General features: G+C 33.8%; 2 protein-coding genes across 4 annotated transcripts in view; both read right to left on the bottom strand.

The window, feature by feature from the left end:
• Positions 1–413: 413 nt before the first annotated feature.
• Positions 414–6,193, bottom strand: LOC110028532 (heat stress transcription factor A-2b). Its single transcript, XM_020730428.1, has 4 exons — positions 5,776–6,193; positions 1,084–1,865; positions 781–1,003; positions 414–696 (listed from the first exon to the last, which is right to left on the bottom strand). The coding sequence occupies exons 1-2, from the start codon at positions 6,073–6,075 to the stop codon at positions 1,152–1,154; spliced, it is 1,014 nt and encodes a 337-aa protein (XP_020586087.1). The 5' UTR covers positions 6,076–6,193; the 3' UTR covers positions 414–696; positions 781–1,003; positions 1,084–1,151.
• A 7,599-nt stretch (positions 6,194–13,792) lies between these two features.
• Positions 13,793–18,212, bottom strand: part of LOC110028503 — a 152,193-nt gene continuing 147,773 nt past the window's right edge. Inside the window, exons 21-23 of one of the 3 annotated variants that reach the window (XR_002294429.1) lie at positions 14,474–14,519; positions 14,275–14,395; positions 13,793–13,938 (exon numbers count right to left, since the gene is read on the bottom strand). The gene's annotated coding sequence lies outside the window, so the exon portion shown is untranslated. The remainder of the gene's footprint in view (positions 13,939–14,274; positions 14,396–14,473; positions 14,520–18,212) is intronic. The other 2 variants (XR_002294428.1, XM_020730376.1) reach the window with 2 other exon arrangements.

The following is an 18,212-nucleotide window of genomic DNA, read 5'->3' as shown; positions in this document are numbered from 1 at the left end:
ATTAGCTCAGCCTGCTAAAAGTACTTTATTGATAAATCATCGAGTAATAGCATGCAACCGAGAAAATACCCTACAAATTACAATAGAAAGATAGGAAGACCCCCGCCACACTCTTTGAAATGTAAATAAAAGTTGAGCTAAACCTCAGGTCTATTGTGGTGAGAGTCATTCTCTTTCTGAAGTTTAGGGTAACACACAAGAATACCAATAAATTATATATATATATATATAATATATATATATGTATATATATGTATATATATGTATATATAACTTCAACCAGAAGCCCAAAGAGAGATCAACAATTTAATCACCTCTACCCCCATCCACAACCAAATAAGCCCTTATTCTAAACCTAAAAACAGGCAAACGCAAAAAAACATGTTGCAACCAAAACCAATAAACTGAAAACGTGTATATTCAATCAACAACTATAGTGTATGAAAATACTCAAATTATAACGTTTAAACAAGAATAGTTGAATAAGCAGTTCAACTTGTAAAGAGATTAAAATGTTTGATAAACAGGTCTCAACCACGCCTAAAACCACAATAATTTCACAAAAGCTGTCCGCAATACAAAGTATCAGCTCCCAGAAATCCTCCATGAAACCAGCTTCAACATCCATATAACAAATCATCAATTCTGCTGCCACAAGTAATCACCAACAGAAGACTGATCTCCATGAGAAAAGCCCTGAGATTTTGTTTAAATCAGAACCATTATTAACTATAAAAACCTTCTAAATCCCTATAAATTTCGAAAGGAAATGCTGCGAACCTTGAACGGTAAATCATGAAACTGTGTTGCAAGGATCAAATTATCTTCTATCTCCCTTAATGTTATATCTGCCAGAAGACCAACAAGATTATGGTCATAACGATGCAAAAAAATGAAAAAGAAGTTGTAAATCTTAATGTTTATAAAAAAATAGTTAGCTAATAAAAGGATATATGATTATGGGTTCTGCTCATTTGATGTCAAATCAACCGCCATTAGAACCCTGTCAAGAACATTAAACAACCCATAAAATATCTATTTAGAAAGATAGAATGTTGTCAATACAAGTCTATAGCTTCATACCATAAGGGAGATATAATGGTGAAATTTTCAGTCTTTTTTTGAGGGGGAGATCAGTACTCATCCAGTCATTACTTTGGAGGCTTCGCCAAATCCAACTCTGTTGTCCCTAACCCATCTGAAATCATTTCATTGAACAGCTCCTGCCAGAATTCCTCATTTAGCTCCTCTACCGGATCTTCCGGCTGCTGGTCCTCATTTTCTTCCTCACCTTGTATCTCATTCAATCCATGGACTTCTAAGGCCAGATTCTCAAATGCTGAAATCTCATCATTTCCTTCGAGACTATATATGGATTTGGGATCCTGAATTTGTTGTTGGCTTGTGCTCTCGTTAACATTTGCAGGCATATAGTTGATGTAGCGTTTTCTCTTCTTCGAAATGGCTTCTTCAAGTTCCTTTCTCTTGTCTTTCTGCTCAGCCAACTGATCCACAAAGCTGGGATTTTGCATCGCTCTTGCCAAGAATGACATCATATGTTGTTGCTTCTGTTCTATTCCTTTGAGCTTCTCGGCCATGGTTTGAAGGCGAGCTTTGGAGTTTTGCTGATCTTGCCTTAGCTTTATGACTTCTGACATCAATAGGGTTTTATCGCGTTTTAATTGATCGATTTCGCCGTCAAGTCCGTACTTTCCGACCTCGAGACAGGCCTCGGAAGGCTGGGGTTGATTAGAAGGATGGGCAGGGTGTCTTCTTCTTTTGATGGTCATCAGCAAGTGTTTCTGACCTCTGAGAAAGCCCTCGTGAGCGAATTCCCATTTGTCTGGATCAACTTTCCTGAATCCCTGCAGAATTTGAATCGTAAATGAGATGGATATTAAGAATAGTTTCAAAAGAATTGAATAGATAAAATGGGCATTTTGGTACTAAATGATCTAAGAATTTAGTTCTATAAGTTGGCGCGACGCGATCCAAACAACTGCATTATGCATTATCAGAGATATTGTAAAGTCTGTTAGATAAGGTTAAGTAATTTTTTGCAATGAGGGGTTTGGTGTTAGGTTAACAGATCATTAGTGGATATTACATGGGCAATAATCCTTATAATCTTAGATGTACTCTCCATCTAAGAGTATTAGGCATGAATGAAGAAATGAACTAGATCTGTTCTCCAAAGTCTTATCTTCTATCTTCTGAACCATTCAATTTCTGGAGTTGCCGAAACCTCAAATTGCCATTCTTCACACACAAAGAAGTGATGTGGAATCGGAGAGACGATGAATTGCGATGGAAGGTTAGTGAAAGTTTTCTCATGCCAAAGTTTTCCAACCGTTGCACAAACAACAAACAAATACATGTAGCTCACCACCCTCCCAATATCTATTGATATCCCCAAAGTTGCATGGGGCCAATCCTACAAGAAGTTTTGAAACTCTGAAATGTAATGGCCGTGCTTGCTTTATCCTGCAAGCGGACATGTCCATGTAGCCACTTGTCTATGTCAACATTGCAATAAGCAGAAGTTGGCATACTTGAAGCAGTTGAACCAGTTGAATAAAGTGAGTAAATTGCCAAAATAATACTATTTACATGGGATTATTCTAGTCAAGAGTCAAGGAAAGTGCCAAATTAGTTCTCATACTCCTTTAATCTAGCAAAAATAATCCTCCCAAAGGACTATTTTAGCTCTTATTAAAAGAGCATGAGAACTAAATTGAAACTTTTGCAGAATTTGAGACTAAAATGGCCCCCTAGCAGAGAATCAAGGGACCATTTTGACATTTTTCTCAATACATAAATGTCTAAGATTCCTGAACCTAAGAAGCCCCTACTGATCCATGCAACTATATGAATATCTCTTATAGCCATGTTAAAGTCATAAGGATTTTTTCCAGTTGAGAACCCTAGCAAAGTATCCCAAGTGTAAACTTTCTATTAGGTGAATTCAAAGAGAAAAATGATTCCTCTCCATGCGTGTGTACACTTTTATCTTTCTCCCCCCTCCTCTCCCCTCTATCACTTTTCCTCACAATTCCTCTTTCCTAAATACCCCTTGGGATCAAATAAAAACACCTATCAAAGGTCTTGAACAAGCTATTGACATTCAATGCTTTTATTGAGATTTAAACTCAATATGTCCCACCAACCAAATGGGCACCGTGCAGGAATGAGGAATTGAACATTCCCAATAAAGGATGTGTGGATCAAGTAGAAAATAAAAAAGTGACCATAAAAGATTGCTTCAAAAAAATTAAAACACGTTCCCAATAAAGCATTCAAAAATATGTTTTTCATAAAAGTCATAAAAATGTATAAGAAGAAACTCATTCAGAACATATTAAATTCCATATTGCAAGAAAGAATTAGGATATACATTCTACTGATAAATTCATGATTGCATGAACATAAATCCCAATCACTAATATGTTTTACTTTCACCTTGCAAGATATGTGGATCAAGTAGGTATGTTGAACCTTTGAATATAGACTCTAGACAGCATGTGAGTATGCAGCTAGACCTACTAGTAAACTACTCTGGTGATTTGCCGGTTCCAGCATTTTCTTCTGGAGCTACAAGAAAATGATCATGAAAATTTTAAAGTCTTGACTTCAGTTAGATGAACTTGATTAAAATTAAAATAGATTTTAAAATATTTACCACTGCATGTTGTAGTTGGCCGACATGCACAAGTTAAATTTTGAGATAGATTTGAGCTGAAGTACAAAGGCTTAGAAACTTATCCACAAACAGAACACACAAATTTCTTAAAAATACAATTTTATCAAAGACAAAAATGAAAAAAAACTCTTTGACATGCATCCAAAACAGTTTATGAGTTGACCGCATTGCTAAAAAGGACTTCCATTTACAAATCAATCTTAGCATGAAATAATCAAAATTACAGATTAAAATACCTTATTTACATATAAAATCAATTTTTGTAATTTCCCAACAATAGCACCAAAATTTTATCCAACTCAATGCAATGATGCATACCTTGCCACGGAAATCGAAATATCATTTGTAACATAAGCTAAGGTGTGGGTCATGATAAGTTCCATTTACTAAAATTGTTCTCTTTGGAGGTGTAGACTGGATAATCCTTCTTAGTTTGCTACCACAGTAGAATTTCTTAAATACTAATAAACCTAAGAACTATGCCATTAAGACCAATGCACATCGTTGATACCAAGTTAATACCCATCAACTTTAATATCAATTTCTTTCAACAACACTCAAATTCATCATTACTAACAAAGTTAATCCACAATATAAACACCGACATTGACATCCATCAACCTATTGCCTGTTGTTACCGATAACATTAATGCACTCTATCACCAATTAAGCAGACCCACATAATCAACACAAACTATGACACTCATCATATTTGTCCACTATCTTCCCCAATAGAGTGAGCACAACATCCCCAATAAAACCAATGTTCACTCGATGATCACCAACATCATCTCCCACCATCACTTTTTACACAAGAATATTAATGAACATCGTCACAAATAAAACAAATGCATGTTGTCCATTCTGATTCAAGCACAACATCACTTGCCTTAATCACCAATGCTAACGCCTAATGTCGACATCAATACTTATGCTAAATATTTTGATCTCTAATCTCCCTTAGCTAAAATAAATGATCAATAATACCACCAACCATCTCTTATAACTGCAATATCTCAAAACTCTTCCGACTTCTATCGTGAAGTTATTCCCCATAATTCATTATATTTGTCCACACATACCCCAATCGTGGGAAAGCTATCTTTTGTAACACATAACATGCAAAGGTGGAATCATTTTGATTGTAACACATAACATGCAAAGGCCTATAATTTTTTTCCTTTTAAGTTTTCACATCAAAAATATTGTCTCCTATGAATTGCTCTTGATTATTTTTATCTATGTGTGCATGAGATCATCATACAATGTTAAGAAAATAAACTCACTTTACTGCCGTGAATTTTTCAGAAGGCCATGATTCTATTTGACAAAACCTTAATCTACATTTAAGTAAGACCCTCGCAAATACATGTATAAGATTGCAAACATCAATTCCTCCCCAACTGTCCCTTCAATAGAAACTTCATAATCTGGATCTGCCAATACAAGCATCAACTATTCTTATTATGAAAACTTCTTATACAAATATAACAGGCCTGGTATGCTACAATAAATTCCTAGAATTATCAGAAATATTATAATCAATTATGAGGGAACTTTTTTCTCCAACATAGTAAAACTTGTTTCACCTTCATTCTTTCTTTCTCATACACACCACACAGAAAGATCATCTAATTGAGCTTCCTGCATCACTGTAGCAGCAAAACTGATGCACCTGAAAGACTAAACAGTTTTATTTGTATTTTAATTTTTTATTCTAAAATTGTTCTAGAATGAAAAATACATGATAAAAAATTGCTTTATTTGTATTTTTATTTTCTATTCTAAATATTTTTTAGAATGAGCAATAATTTCTCAACCCCTTCAATGAAAAATAGAAACTCAATCAAATGAGCCGTTAACTTCCATAAGCATTTCTGAACAAAAGCCACCAAGAACACAACCACCTTCAAAATTTTGCATATCAGAAAGAAACTGAAAATGGGGGGAATTACTTACATATCAAACAACTTTAATAAATTTACATATCTAACACAAAAATGCATTGAACAGTAAAACAGAGCAAGTTATCAAAATCTCATACATCCATCAAGACTCAAATCACTACGACTTACATAAGTGTTGAGCTGCCTGACGAAGCTGGAGAAATTATTATGCTTGAAATGCTTAGGAAGCAATTCCATTGCAAAGGAATGAGGATCCCAAACAACGAAACTATTGTTCATCTTGCTCCACGAAACCATCTGATCGGTACCCGCGTCATTCACCATGTCATAGGTCTTCGTCAGAAATGGAGGAGGCCAGGAATCCTGCAATCCATCCATCGGCCGCGGAGTAGCAGAAGAAGATGAAGGACGAGGACTGCTCCCCTCTCGCTTCTCCTCCTTCAATTCATTCGGAAAAGGGGGCTCCATCGGCGTATAGAAGAACAGAGAATCCGACGCGAGCTTATGAATCGAGTGAGACTAGAATTGAGAGAAAAAAGCAGCGCGAGCTCTGAGCTTCAGGAGAATTTTTAGCGGGCTGAGGAAGGTGTGGACTGCGGCGGAGAAGGGGTTTATATAGGATATTTTATTAAGTGGGATCGTCTTGGAATATTCTGGAAGGTGCTGGATTTGCAACCATCACATGACCTTCAATCCTGGAAGTTTCCGCGAGGCCGGTCAAAATTTCTATATTCTATATTTTCAAAATAAATAGTTAATTTTTTTTTTAACTATGGAATTTATAGATTTATGTGTGGACAGTTCGTATTCGGTTCGTTAATGAGTTCGTGTTAGATTCATTCGATAAGTAAATAAAATTTTTTTCGTTCAGCTAGTTAAACGAAACAAACATGAACAGTGATGTGTTCGTTTGTGTTTGAATCGTTATTATTCGAAATATAAAAAAATTTAAAATAATTATATATAAAAATTTATGATATTTTAAAAAATTAAATTTTATAAATTATAATATATAATAAATTAAAAATAATAATATATTAATATACTATATTAGTAATATACTATTATAGATATTATATATTTATATAATATAAGTTATATAATTAATATAATATATTATTTATATATATTAATATAAGGGATGACAAACTGACTCGTCGTTCGCGAACAACTTGTGTTCGGCTCTTTCGTTAAGAAACAAATTCGAACAATGACTTCACGAATAATTTCGAACACGAGCTTATTTCAAACAAAATAAATTTCAAACGAACCGAACACGAACACAAACTATGTTTGTTCGTGTTCGGTTAGTTTACACCCTTAGTAGCTATTAAATTATTTAAAATTTAATTTAAAAAAATTAGATAATATGGGTCGAATGTTTAAGTAAAAAATTGGAATTAAATGTTAAGAAGAAAGTGATTCCATTGTGACTGAATGCCCAATAAGCCGAAAAAAATAGTCTAACAGATTAAGTCAAGTTCGAGCCACTCTCGGCTAGAGCTTGAGATTGATTAATTTAATTGAGTTTGAGCTAAAGCTCAAATTTAATTCTACGAGTTTCACAAGCTAACTTGTTTAGCATGGAAGAGAAATAAATATTAATTTAAGCTAATGTTATAATTAAATGACAAATAGATTGAGCATTTAAAAGATAATTAATAAGAAATCACTTGATATTAAATATAAAATACAGGTTTTTAAACCTTTTTAATAATTATTTTTTTTGAATTATATTATATTTCAAGTATATTTTAATTAATTATTTTTTAAACCAACCGACTTACGAGCCAGGGAGTCGAGTCGGCGTAGACTTGAACTTGAATTGTTAGCTCATTCAACTCAATTCACGAGCCACTTATTGAGTCGAGCTCGAACCATCTCACCACTAGGCTTGAATCGTTTACACCCCTATATGCCATCAACTAAATTCCATCATCCGGCACGAATCTCGAGACATGATGAATCTCGAGGCAACCTTGTGAGCATTAAATGTTCAAACTTCGATTAAAAATCATCAAAAACTTTGATTTTAGTACACTTATAGTCAAACTGACCAGCTCAACGAGACGAACCCAATGATACCAAAATTGGTCTAATCCGAATCAAATCAAGCTCAGATTAAGCCATTGAATTTTTTGAAAGATTTTAGTGTGTAATTAAAAATATTAAACTGATTCCAAATCTAGCAAACTTATAGTCCAATCGAGTGTCTCGACAAAACAAATTCATTGAGTCTAAAATTACTCAATTCTGTCATCACTAAGGCACTCAAATTTTCATTGAACATCAACTGATTATGAGAATCTCTCCGAACCATCCGATGAAGTCGTTTGAATTGTTTTTTTTTTTTTGCAGAGGTCTCTCTGAGACTCTATAAATAGTGTTCTACCTCCTCTTGAGAGAGGACCTAGACATTGGAGCCGAAATAAAACCAAAACTTAGAGAAGAGTTGAAGTCCTGCATTGCTTCTGCACCGAAGAACCGATGAATACCTCTCGCTCATGCGTATGCCAACCACCATCAAACACCACCTATCGACCACTCTCTACTCATTACAGCAAAGCTCCATACAAAGTCAAGAGTTGTGTTGCGATGTGAGAATTGAAAATCAACGTCTTTAATCCCAAACATCATGCCAACCTTGAAGGCAGTGAACTGAAGCCCCAACAACTACTCCCTACTGCAATCGCTCTATACAGTTGGCAACTAGCTTTTCTGTACATGTCTATTGTAACTCGATAAACTGTGTAACCTTTTTTCACCTTTGTGAAAAGGGCCTATACGTGTATTCGCCAACTCATAGTAGATCATTCCAACTGGGCTACAACAAAGTGGTTTTTTCCTTTATAGGTTTTTTACGTAGAAACTTATCATGTTTCTACCTATCACTTTTATTACTTTAATGTGTGCTAGATTCTTTTGCAATGCTAAGATTAATTCATTACTCTACTGTTGTGAATTCTCTAACATAAATCAATTTGACACCGTCTGTGGGAAGCAATGTCCTGTCTAAAACTGTCTTTAAGTCTGAGACTCTAAAGCCCTACTTCATCTTTAAATGATATACATCATTCAACTGGAAAAGGAACCTCCTTTGCATCTCGTGAAGATCGTTTCTGAAGCATTCTTTGATCTAGGGGTAACATTCATTGCAATCTTGAAAGATAGTTTGTGTCAACGTCCCGTGCATGATTATATGGTGTAGAAATTCTGCATCCTATTCAAATAGAAAGTCTATGACAAATTCTCTCAGACTTGGGAGAATCCTTCACCGAAGTCTTGGAGGTTGTTCACGTTAATGTTTTAGGCGTTATTGTGGCGGGTAGTCATCCCATATTTTATCTAGACATTAAGACTTCAAGTGCCACTTACAGACTAGGGGACAACCTCACAAATAATGCTTCCTTAGCACCCCGAAGATATCAGAATTCTTCCTCAACTTGATGAGAAAGACAATATCTTCAAGCTTTGATACATGGGCTGCTTTATAAGCTTGTGTGAAAAACACTCCTACTCGGGGATAATAAATTCAATAAAAACAACTAGCAAGTTGTTAAACATTATTCTTGAGTATGGCTACATCCATATTTTCAAGAAAAAAAAAAATGATCTATATCAACCTAAGCCCCAGTCGTGAGAAATGTAAAATATTTTTTGACACGTTATTATGGGCTTAATTCGCCCCATGAGAACTCGATTCAACCTCATATATTACATGTAACAGTCATCAAGCGGAAGAACTGACTAACAGGCTTGGATAGGTCAAAATTTCTTAATGGATTTCGAACAACTTCCTCCATTACAAGATACAATCATTAAGTGGACGAGCTTCGATTAACAACATAATAAAAGACAAACATTTGTAATGGCAGAAAAGGTCTCCAAATATTCCTCTGGATGTTGAACCTAAGAGAGAAGACTCAATCAAAAGATACCATAACTCTAGAAGTCAAACCCACTAGATAAGACTCGACGGGAAGTCACAGTGCCCCTGGAAGTTGAGCCAAGGAGGCAAGACTTGATGAGAAGATGCTATAAGTTTTAAAGTTGAGCTAAGGAGGCAAAACTTGATTGGAAGCTACTATACCCCAAGACAATGAGCCTAGGAGGCAAGTATTGATGGGAATCTACCATGCCTTCGGAATATGAGCAAAGGAGGCAAGTCTCAATGAGAATCTAGTAGTTAATAAGGTTCTTACTGGAAAGATACCGTCATAGTAAGTGATTGATAGGGATACACTCAAAAGCCTCAAAAGGCTACAAGTGCTAGAAGACATAAGAACGTAAAAGATCTTAGAATGCTACAAGCCTCAGAATGCATCAATGCATTTCAAGCTTCCAAAAGACATAAGCTTAAGAAGGCACAAACCTCAGATGGAATGAGTCTTCTTTTTTATAGCAAGTGTGGTCTTAACATTGATCGCAAATTTATGCATATTTGAGCAGATAAAAAATCTTATAACGCATAAGCCTCAAAAAAGTTTCATACCACTATACACCCCAGAAGTGAGACAAAAACATCCCAGCAGAGGAGTAGTCATAGCTTAGAAGGAAAGACAAATGCAACCTCAGAAAGAACGTCAAAAGTTTTTCTAAATCAAGAAAAAAGAGGGGTTAGACTGTAGTGAATGCAACAAGGCAAGGCTTGTAATGAAGGGCTTCTAGCATAAGAAAGGAGTGGGTACACAGATATCTTCAACCCCATTAGTGAAGATGACGACTGTCAGGGTTGTGTTGAATCTGGTAGTAGACAGAGATCTATATATTGAGCAGATTAATGTAAAAATAGCTTTCATACATGAAGATATGGAGGAGGAGCTATACATAGTGCAACCACAAGGTTATAAGATTCCAGACAAAGAAGGTTTAGTCTGCAGATTGAAGAAGAGTCTTTATAGCTTGAAGCGGGCCCTGAGATAGTGATACAAGATGTTTAACAGGTTCATGCCAGATAATGGGTACATGAAGTGCTAGACAGACCACTGTTGCTTCATCAAACGCTTCGGTAACTATTATATTTTATTTCTTTTGTATGTGGATGATATGCTGATTGTGGGGGCATATATAGAGAAAATGAGGGACAATAAGAAATAGTTATCAAGTGAGTTTGTGATGAAGGATTTCGTTTTAACCAAGAAGATCCTTAAGATGATAATTAGCAGGGACAGGAGTGCAAGAACACTGATGTTGTCTCAATTAGAGTATGTTGAAAAGATCTTACAGAGGTTCAACATAAGCAAGGCGAAATCAGTTAGCTCCCTTAGGTAGTCACTTCAAACTATCTAAGAAGCTATTGCCTAACTCTAAATTAGAGAAATCATAAATGGAGAGAAATCTATAGTTGGAAGTTTGATGTATGTGATGATATTGTATATGCAGTGGGAGTGGTTAACAAGTACATGTGCAATCCAAACAAGCATCATGAGAGGTGGTAAAGTGGATTCTCAAATAGTTGAGAAAAACAATCAGCAGGGAACTTTGATATGGAAGTGCATGGATCAGCCTACAAGGATTACATAAATTTAGATCAACAGAAGATGTAGACAGTAGGAGAAGTAAAATGGGTATATATTTAAATTGGGGAGCATAGTGGTGAGTTATGTTTCCAAGTTGTAGAAAAACGTTACACTTTCTACTACAGAGGTCGAATATATTGTTATTACTAATGCTAGCAAGGAGATTTGGCTATAGAATTTCATGCAAGAAATGAGCAAGGAGCATATAATTGAAAGTCTCTACAATTAATATGAGTGTGATTCATCATACTAAGAGCGCTACTTTTTATGCCACGATGAAGCACATCCAACTTAGGTATCATTTCATTTGGTCTCTTATGAAAGATGGGCAATAATTTTTGAAAAAGAAACATATAATTGTGAATCCCATGAATATGTTGACAAAAGTGGTGACTGTTGCGAAACTGAAGCTGTGCTTGGCTTCTGTTGGGTTTCATGAAGGTTGAAATTAGAGATTAGTCACACCATGGTACGTGACCACAGTACGTGACTCTGAAAGTGATTCAGATGGAGGTACAGGTACATGATTAGTGTTGGGTGATATATTCTCCAAGTGGGAGATTGTTGGGCTGTGGAGCCTAAGCACAAGGCACCCGACGCATATGCAACAGGTCGTGGAGGCTTAAGCACCCACTTGGGTGCTGCTAGAACAGAGGAGTTGACGCCTAAGAAATGACATTGGGCGCATATGTACATGCTATAGAGCGAGTGCTGCTCTTATTCTTGAGAGACCAACGCCTATTGGTGCCCAGGCGCCAATTGTGGGGCACTGATACTGAGCGCTTACTACACGAAAAATTGATTTTTAAGCCATTTTTTTTGCGTGGATCGGAGAGCTTGCTATTTTCTTATGTCTGAATTTTTCGACGAGCATCTCGTTGAAGGTGGGAGTGTCGAAGAGGTGCATTTTAGTGATTTGACGTGATTTTTTGCGTCAGATCTGAGAGGGAAGATTGTTGGTGCAAATTCTGTAAGTTTCATCGCGTGAGTGTGAAAAGGAAACTTGTGTGAGCCATTTGTAAAACTTTCTAAATTTCATAATAAAATTTTTGGTGGTGTGACTACGTAGTTTTTCCCCGTTCTCGTGTTTTTCCACATAAATTCTCGTGTGTTTTTCTAGTTGCTTTAATTGTGCTTTTGTTTCAATTTTTATTCCGGTTTTTTTTATCAAATTGGTGCGATCCTCTTATTCCACAGTCTGATTTAATTTTTAATTAATTATAAGTACCGTTAAAGTTGAGAATTGTTAATTGTGAGATTTCCTATCAACAAATGCATATGCATGAGATATATTTCACTTTTTAAAACTTAAAATGATGATATTTTTGGTGTGATATAAAATATCAGGTGGTACTAATATAAAAAATAAATTTTAGGTGTTATATATATAAATGCATTGAAATTGGGTGGTATGAATATAAATGCCCATTTTGGATTTAAGCAAATAATTTACTCGTAAGAAATGCTAAGCAAATCCATAGATGAAATTAGGCAGTTTCATTATAGTGAGTCGCACACGAGCTAAATAGGCTTACAGTATACTCTAATAGATAAATTGCATGTACAAGTAGTATTAATTTCAAAAAATGGGTTGAAATAAGTAATAACTGAAGTTTCACATACAAATATAAAACCTTAATAGTTTTCTAAGGGTGTGTTTGATGCAACTTGTGCGTTTCAAGATAAGCAGCTTATCCTGAAACGCGGCCCGTGTGTCGATTACAGGATTCGACCCGTGACCTGCGTTTAATATAAAAATAAAACCGCATTTTCGAATAAACGGGCAAAACACGCGATCAAAACGGTACCAAGGCGTTTTCAAAAAATACCCCCACACTTAAAAGCTGCCCCAAACGGGCGCTGATTATCACCTTGCTTGTATCTAAATGGCTGGACATAGAATTTGAAATAAATATAATTATACTTCATTATAAAAGGTTAATTTGTGGTGTCAAATCAATTTATATAATGTTGATTAAATCAAATATCTAACACTTGGTCCACAACAAAATTGAATATATAATATTTACAATTAGGGACATTTACATGCATGCCACCCAGATCATATATATTTACATATCTAACAGCCGCGCTACGCTCTTTTTTTTTACATTTATGCTCGATAATATTTTCATCATATAAAAAATACCATCATTTTAACTTCTAAGAAATCAAATACATATTTTCATGCATAGATAAGATGATATGCACGTAACACTCCAATGTGCTAAACAATGTGGAAAATGATACAAGGCACGTTAAAAGCCTACAAGAGATAAAATGATACACATGTAACAATAGTTGGACATGCCAAGATTGAAGAGTACTTGAGCCATACCCGAAGAGTTGTTCGTGAACATTTTTTATTTGTTAAAAAAAAAACATAATTGATATGATATAACATGTTATTAAAACGTGTTTGCTTTATAGAATATCCATCTTGGTGTAAGTTCGAAATCATTATATGATTCAAAATTAAACTTATTCTTTAACAACGTGTGTCAACTTTACAAAGTTTAATATCTCACAAAGTCTTTATGCACAAATATTTGCATCATGATAATTGAAAATTTATATTACGATACAAATATATAAGAATGAAATATAATTGTCCAATTACAAAAAAGAAAAAAAGAAAAAAAAAAAAAAAAAAAAGAAAAATTGGAGGCAATTCAATGAAATTAAAAGATATCTTCCTTCTCTATTTTCTATATGCTCTATTGAGTTTCCATGGTAGCAAGCCAAGCAAGCCAATCAATCTAAGATGGAGCTTCAGTTGGGGGAGTGGTATGTTGGGGCACAGCACTTGAACCTGCAACCACTATGCTTATTTCAAAATTAAATATTGATATCATATTTGACCTAGGGGTGTCAAAAATTAATACGACACAGCAAATCAACTCAAACTCGAGGGGTTCAGGTTAACCCAATCAATTTTCAGGCTGGGTTCAAATAAAAAATCCTAACATGCATAATTTTTTGGGTCAGGTTCAGATTGACCCACCAAACCAAAATTGACCCATCAACCCAAAATTAACCCGAATATAGCACGCCTGCCTCAATTTGACCTGAACTTGAGACTGAATTTCGACCCAACTAACTATCATGCATATATTAAGTAGGTTGTGCAGGTCCGGTTCGGGCCAACCTGGTTGCAAGAGTTTTGTGTTTGGGATAGACTTTTTAATTCATTTAATATTCGGGTTGAGTTCGGTCAATCTTGGTTCAGAACTAAGTCCGTGAACCGGTTTTGACAACCCCGATTTGACCTGCAGATGAATGGCTCAAGAGTTTGACAAAGCATGGAAGTGAATTTTACTTCAAATCACCAAATGCAACAAATTTACCAGAGGAAAATAGAAGCTCCATAGCTTTGTCAGCCTCAAAGCAGACCTATTAAAAAATGAAGGAACAAGAAAATACTGTTCAGTTTATCTTCAAAACTGATACTGCTCCAGGTTCTATAGAAAGCGATGCAAGCAATTAAAAAACAGAAAATATAATCGAATAAGTGGCCTGTATGATAAATGAATGAACAGCAGTAGAGTACCCTCGATTATCATTTCTGTAATTTATTTGGAAGTTAGCAAATGGCCCACATGGAAAGGTTTCGCATCTATTGACTGGTTGTTTAAGATCTCTAGTATTTCCTCTTGCAATCAATTCTTTCTTTAAAAATAGCCGAATTGGCTGCTGGACTTTAAGGGAAGTCATTTAGTCTCAGATTATTTATAATGTCAAATTTAAGACCCTTCAAATATGATCAAAAATAATAGCAGAGTCAGCATCATTATTTTATTTGATAAAAAATGCACACGAAATTCATTAATGAGATGGAGAATGGAGTATTTTCCAGATAAAAAAGTTTTTATACATCTTGATTTGCATGCAAGGGCCTCAGTTGCCACCTCATTCATGAAAGTGTTGTCAAATTAAGCAATGAATTTAACTATGGACTATTTTCATTCATCATTGAAGATTCTAGGGACCATATCGAACATTGTAAAATTTGTGCTCCCACAAAAAAGTTTAAAGAACATTTTCACATTTTATATCCTAAGTTGGTTTCTTTACAATTGTCAACACCCGAGGGGACTTGGAATTTCTAATGCAGGATCAAACGGTCGTACAGTGAAAATAAATTTTTTAAACTATCATCAACTAATAAATAATCATTCATATAATTAGAAGAGTAAAAAAAAAAAAAAAAAAAAAAAAAAAACATTCAACTTAAGCATAAAGCAACTGCGAATAAAGTTATCTTGATCTAGTTTGATTGCATCTTCTATAAATATTTTCTTTTCTGTCATTCATTTTCTAGTTCAAATTTAACCTGAAAATGTTAGTTTATCATAATAAATTATTAACAACTAAGTGAATACTAATCTCACTAAACTACAATAATATAACAAAAAAAATAATATGGATGCTAGTCAAATATAATCAACCATTATGAAAACAACTGAAAATTATTACTCAATTATGATCATTCAATAATGTTCAAAATATTCTATTATACACCATAATATCTTACGTATATCATTCACATCCGTCACATGAGAATTGCCTGAAATATATCAAGATATTTCAATATCAATATCTTATCTAATTTACGTGTCTAGATACTTTAACGTTCCCAAATAGAACAAAAATAAGTAAAATCCATCAATCAACATGCATATGCAAACTCTATATAGATAGATCATTTCATTCATATTTTTATATCAGTCAATGTACTTATAGAATAATAAATATGAGAGTATATAACATTCATTCAATATGAGAGCCATGCAACAACTAAGTGAATACTAATCTCACTAAACTACAATAATATAACAAAAAAATAATATGGATGCTAGTCAAATGTAATCAATCAATCATTATGAAAACAATTGAAAATTATTACTAAATTATGATCATTCAATAATGTTCAAAATATTATATTATACACCATAATATCTTACGTATATCATTTACATCTGTCACATGAGTACTGTTTGAAATATATCAAGATATTTTAATATTAATATCTTGTCAAATTGACGTGTCTGGATACTTTAACTTTCCCAATTTGAACAAAAAACAAGTAAAAATCCATCAATCAACATGCATATGCAAACTCTATATAGATATATCATTTCATTCATATTTTATATCAGTTAATGGACTTATAGAATAATAAATATTTATAACAAATAATTTAAATAATACAGAGAGTATATAACATCCATTCTATATGAGAACCATGTAACAAAACACATCATAAATTAGCAGTGATAATCAATCTAATAAGTACCATTAATATTAATTGCATTTAAAATAAGTGATAATCAATCTAATAAGTACTATTAATTGCATTTAAAATAAAAATAACAACAATATTATAATAACTTGAAAATATGAATACTCACCTCAATCCCTTATAAATTGCTTTCACCATATTCATCCTTCACCCTAATTGAATTGAAAATCTTTAACTATTCTCACAGGGACAACTTGTTAATTTATTTTATATCATTCACATTTCCCTCATTTCATGGTTTATTAATATTTTTATTTAGAGAACTTTCTTTAATGTTTGATATAGTGTGATGCTTAAATTACTAAGTTCTATCAACATTAAAAATCTTATATGAATTATCTACAAGAACTATTTTATTTAATTACAACTTTCCCTCGTTATTTACTCCTATTTCTCTTTTGCTCATAGATTTAAATTTTATCCAATTAATTTCTACTTCTACTGAAATAACTACTAGCAAACTTTAATTAAAGATTACAAATAAATATTCAGTTTCCTTGTTTCAAATTTATTCATAACATGATAATACATATTTTTATAATTAGATTATTTTAAATATAATTTTATTCAATATTTACAACAATTTTTATCTTAATTCATCAATTTAGGATCTGTTTGGGGCAGCTACAACTTATTAAAAAACAGTTGTGAAGCTACTGAAAAACAATCTGATGTTGAAAAATGTGCGGTAAATATTATAAATTTTTTTTTTAAAGCCAGCTGCACATAGCCAGGACGAATGAGAAAACACAGATTTCAGCGGCAACTTTTTGAAAAAGCTGTCAAAATGCAGTTTACTCAAATGGACAAAACCACACCGCCACCACACCGCTGCCCTAAACAAACCTTTAAAGAAACATAAAATGTACTATAAATGAATTATATAAAATTTAATATAATAATTTCATTAATAATGTTTTTGATATTGTTCTAGGGCTCCAATAAGGTGTTTGTGAATACAGAAAGTGATAGGGAAGTTATAGGAATGATTACTTGAGTGAGGCGATGGAGGATGACAAAAAATCGACATGAACAACGATAGAGCAGCGAATCTGAAAAGGAAAAATGGTGGTTTCTAGCTATGAAAAACAAGTTGTAGCGGCGTTAATGACTGTCTGACTTAAAATAATAGATAGGCGGTGAATCGGCAATTGCCGACAATGAGGGGGATTCGCCACCCGCTTCTAAGCAAGATACAGACACACTGTTTGCAAAGAGAAGATGATACATCATTCTGAAAGGCAGAAATAAGAGAAAAGACTCAAATTCATAAAATCAATAAAAATAAGACCCAATCCAATAAACATAATATAAAAGTCATAAAAAAACCTAATTAGAAACTAGAAAAAAAAAAAAGAATGAAAAAAGGAAAAATGCTGAAAAAAAAAGGAAGAAAAAAAAAACTTGGTTTGGGTCGGTTCTCAAGTGATTGCGGGAATCGCGAGTTGCTGAATCTTGAAATCTTACCGCAAGGTTCACCAAAATTCTGCGACGAGATAACATTATTATTCTTCTTTTGAAAGAACTTGGATTCCATTTTCAGATCTTTTTCTCAAACCGCCTAAGAGATTTTCAAAGATGTAGTCCACCACTCTTGTCTGATCATCTGGAAATCCCTCAACGAGTTTCACTGAAATCCCATGATAAGATCGCGACATACCTGTGGGATGCTCCTTCGTCAGTATTCCACATAACTTTCCCAAACATCTTCTAAATCAACGCATGTTTTAGTCAAAATAATAATAATTATTATTTAAAAAACTTTCGCATGCTTTAGATGGGAT

This window comes from Phalaenopsis equestris, unplaced genomic scaffold (assembly GCF_001263595.1).
Source record: "Phalaenopsis equestris unplaced genomic scaffold, ASM126359v1 Scaffold000513, whole genome shotgun sequence".
Classification (NCBI taxonomy): Eukaryota; Viridiplantae; Streptophyta; class Magnoliopsida; order Asparagales; family Orchidaceae; genus Phalaenopsis; species Phalaenopsis equestris.
This window is presented reverse-complemented; position numbering and strand designations above follow the sequence as displayed.

Coding starts and splice junctions, on each gene's coding strand:
- LOC110028532 (XM_020730428.1), bottom strand. CDS start 6,075: ATGGAGCCCCCTTTTCCGAATGAATTGAAGGAGGAGAAGCGAGAGGGG. Junction 1,866..5,775: donor TCAGGCAGCTCAACACTTAT/GTAAGTCGTAGT, acceptor CAAATTCTGCAG/GGATTCAGGAAAGTTGATCC.